General features: G+C 25.0%; 1 protein-coding gene across 2 annotated transcripts in view; it reads left to right on the top strand.

Moving 5' to 3' along the window:
- LOC126906861 (fructose-bisphosphate aldolase) overlaps window positions 1-3270 on the top strand; it is a 6352-nt gene extending 3082 nt beyond the window's left edge. For both annotated transcript variants that reach the window (XM_050687765.1, XM_050687766.1), the window contains exons 2-6: window positions 1008-1398; window positions 1511-1701; window positions 2223-2451; window positions 2689-2888; window positions 2977-3270. In XM_050687765.1, the coding sequence (XP_050543722.1) occupies window positions 1020-1398; window positions 1511-1701; window positions 2223-2451; window positions 2689-2888; window positions 2977-3072 (1095 nt within the window). In that variant the 5' untranslated portion in view covers window positions 1008-1019 and the 3' untranslated portion in view covers window positions 3073-3270. The remainder of the gene's footprint in view (window positions 1-1007; window positions 1399-1510; window positions 1702-2222; window positions 2452-2688; window positions 2889-2976) is intronic.
- Window positions 3271-3510: the final 240 nt, after the last annotated feature.

The following is a 3510-nucleotide window of genomic DNA, read 5'->3' on the forward strand; positions in this document are numbered from 1 at the left end:
TTTTTTTTTTTTTTTTTTTTTTTTTTTTTTTTAATAGCTTAAATTTAAAAAAAATATATTGAATTTTTGTTATGAAGGAAGAACTATTTGTCTAAATAGAGTAGACTTATGCCAAGTATTTTTTTTAATTTCAACATAATTTATATTCTATTTTAAAATTAATTTTCTTCACCGTGTCATTGATTAAGTACAAGAAGTAGGAAATTTTGGCAAAGTTTTTTTGGACCCTAATGAAGACTGATAGATGGTGATCGTATTTGAATTTGATTGACTTAGACATTTTTCAATCAATAGAACGATACTAATGGTATCTAATAGAAACTTACTATCAGGGTTCAAATAATTTCTAAAAGTTCTTAATGCGTATCTATCTATTTGTATCTAATCAATGACCCGGTTATGAGGATTAGTTTTAGCTATGTTTTTCTGCAAAAATTAAAATTTTTTTTTTTTTTTTTTTTTTTATGGGCACCTAATACTGTTTCCATGTTATTGTCTCAATAAACTTTATTTAACATATGTACAATGTAACACTTTTTTTAAAATTTGAAATTAAAAACAATATATTCTTTGAATTATAAATTATATATTCTGATATTTTCCCTAGTACTCTCCCATTATGTTATCAAGAATATATAAATAACTAAAAATAATATTTCTAAAATAATTTTAGAAATTTTTTTAATGTTTATTTTTTGCAATACCTATTTTGTATTTCAAGGAAAATTGTTATTATTATGCTTCTAAATACTAAAAAATGTTAATTGTACCTTATAATATCAATATAGGGTATCCAATAATGTACTGCAGTTTAAAAACTCCAAGGCTGAGTATTCATTCAAAAAATGGTGAAATATTAATTATTAAATTATTCTTATAAATTTAAATATTATATTTTAAAGTTATTAATTGAAATATTATAATTGTATTACTATTTCCATGTTGATAAAAAATTTTTTAAATATAAATTTTTATAAAATATTAACAAATGCTTTTATTTTTTTCAGAAAAATTTCAGCATGACCACTTACTTTGAATATCCATCTGCTGAACTCCAAAGTGAGTTAAGCAAAATTGCAAATGCCATGGTTGATAATGGTAAAGGACTTCTTGCTGCTGATGAATCTGTCTCAACTATGGGAAAACGTCTTCAAGATATTGGAGTTGAAAATATTGAAGATAATCGCCGAGCTTACAGACAATTATTATTCACTGCTGATGAACCTTTAAATGACCGTATATCTGGTGTGATTTTGTTCCATGAAACATTGTATCAGAAGACTGATGATGGTGTTCCATTTGTTGAGATCCTCAAGAAACGTTGTATTATTCCTGGCATTAAAGTTGATTCAGGAGTTGTAAATTTATTTGGTTCTGAAGGAGAAACTACTACACAAGGTATTATAGCTAAATATTTTTTTAGTATGATCATTATTTTAATAATAAATAAAAATTTCTTTGGAAATAAAATTTAAAAATTGGTAAATTTATTATTGAATACTTTTTAAAGGTTTGGATGATTTGGCTAAACGTTGTGCTCAATACAAAAAGGATGGTTGCCATTTTGCTAAATGGCGTTGTGTACTGAAAATTGGAAAAAACACTCCATCTTACCAGGCTATTTTGGAAAATGCTAATGTTTTAGCTAGATATGCATCAATCTGTCAAGCTAATCGTATAGTTCCCATTGTTGAACCAGAGGTATTTTACTTTTCTTAAAATCAGATGTGGATCACTTTTAAAAACAAATTTTAACTAAACTTAATTAGGAGATAAGTTTTTTTTAAAAACTTAATATAGTATACAAAAAATACATATATAACATTAAAGATACCAATTATACTATAAAATTACAACAATTTTTGATGGGGCTCGTACTGATCAGAACTCCTCTTACCTGGACCCGCCACTGCTATAGTATATTGTTGTTTTTTAATTGTTACAATAAAATACTTTTCTTTAAATTTTAAGAAAAAAACAGTAAATTTAAAAATAAAAAATAATGTTTTGTTTTATCATCAATATAAAATACATTATTTCATTAAAATAAATTTATTGTACACAATATTTTATATAATTTAAAGCTAAATAAAAATATCTTAATTATAATAATTTGTATTTGTAATTTTCTGTTGATTGTAGGGTTCAGATAAATTTATTTCCAATCTTGACTTAACTATATAATTATAAAAAATAAATAAAATTCGTCATTTTAATTACAGGTATTGTGTGATGGTGATCATGATTTAGATCGTTGTCAAAAAGTCACTGAAACGGTATTAGCTGCTGTGTACAAAGCTTTGAACGATCATCATGTTTATTTAGAAGGTACAATTTTAAAACCTAACATGGTGACTCCTGGACAGTCTTGTCCAAAAAAAGCAACTCCACAAGAAATTGCTAAAGCCACAGTAACTGCTCTTCAACGTACTGTACCACCAGCAGTACCGGGTAATACTTTTTACTATTTTCTGATTTCAATACGTAATGAAATCAAATAGTTTAAGGAAAAGTACTGTAAGAGATCTTCTAAAAGTTTCCTATACAGATGGTCTTATCCTACAACTATCCTGTCTTGAAATGTTTTATTTCCTAATTAATTATTACACATGATGGTACTCTTCTTACTTAGATTAAAATATTAGAGAAAATTTAATTTTGAACTAAACAAAAACCTAATTTTTACAGGAATTATGTTTTTATCTGGAGGACAAACTGAAGAAGAAGCTTCTGTTAACTTAGATGCCATTAACAAGTACAATGGTAAGAAACCATGGGCCTTAAGTTTCAGTTATGGCCGTGCATTGCAAGCATCTGTTTTGAAAGCATGGCAAGGAAAGAAAGAAAATGTGAAAGCTGCACAAGATGAACTTCTTAAAAGAGCATTGGTATAAAATAACTTTGAAAAATTATATTTAGCTCAGAAAAAATTATTATGTTTTCTTTTATTAAACTTTATTATTATTGTTTCTTAAGGCTAACAAATTGGCGGCATTAGGAAAATATGAAGCTGGGTCTGTTCAAACAGCTGCTGGTTCTCAAGGATTATTTGTCAAAGATCATGCCTATTAAACAGTTAATATTTATTCATAATCTTCATAATAAATTCACAATAATTAGAAATCAGTTACCAATGTCTAAAAACATTCATTATTGTAACAGTTAACTATTTGTGTTTTTGTTTTTTTAAATGTTTAAAGAATATTATTATAGAATACTCGAATATATATGTTTTATTCAAAATAAATAATTTTGTTTTGATAAATTAAACATTTTTTTTTTAATTTAAATTGATCAATTAATTTCAATATCTAATGTTATTATTTTACATTGAAAAAATTAAATAGCATTATTCTGAAAATGTTAATATTATAGTTAATCATTTTACATATATAAATTAGTAATTGACTCAGTTATGTACTGTCATATATATATATATTTATATATATGTGTTATAAGATGTAATTTATCATACAGCTACATTTAGTAACTAATAAGAATTTTACCTAG

Source organism: Daktulosphaira vitifoliae, unplaced genomic scaffold (assembly GCF_025091365.1).
Source record: "Daktulosphaira vitifoliae isolate Bord-2020 unplaced genomic scaffold, ASM2509136v1 Scaffold_5, whole genome shotgun sequence".
NCBI lineage: Eukaryota > Metazoa > Arthropoda > Insecta > Hemiptera > Phylloxeridae > Daktulosphaira > Daktulosphaira vitifoliae.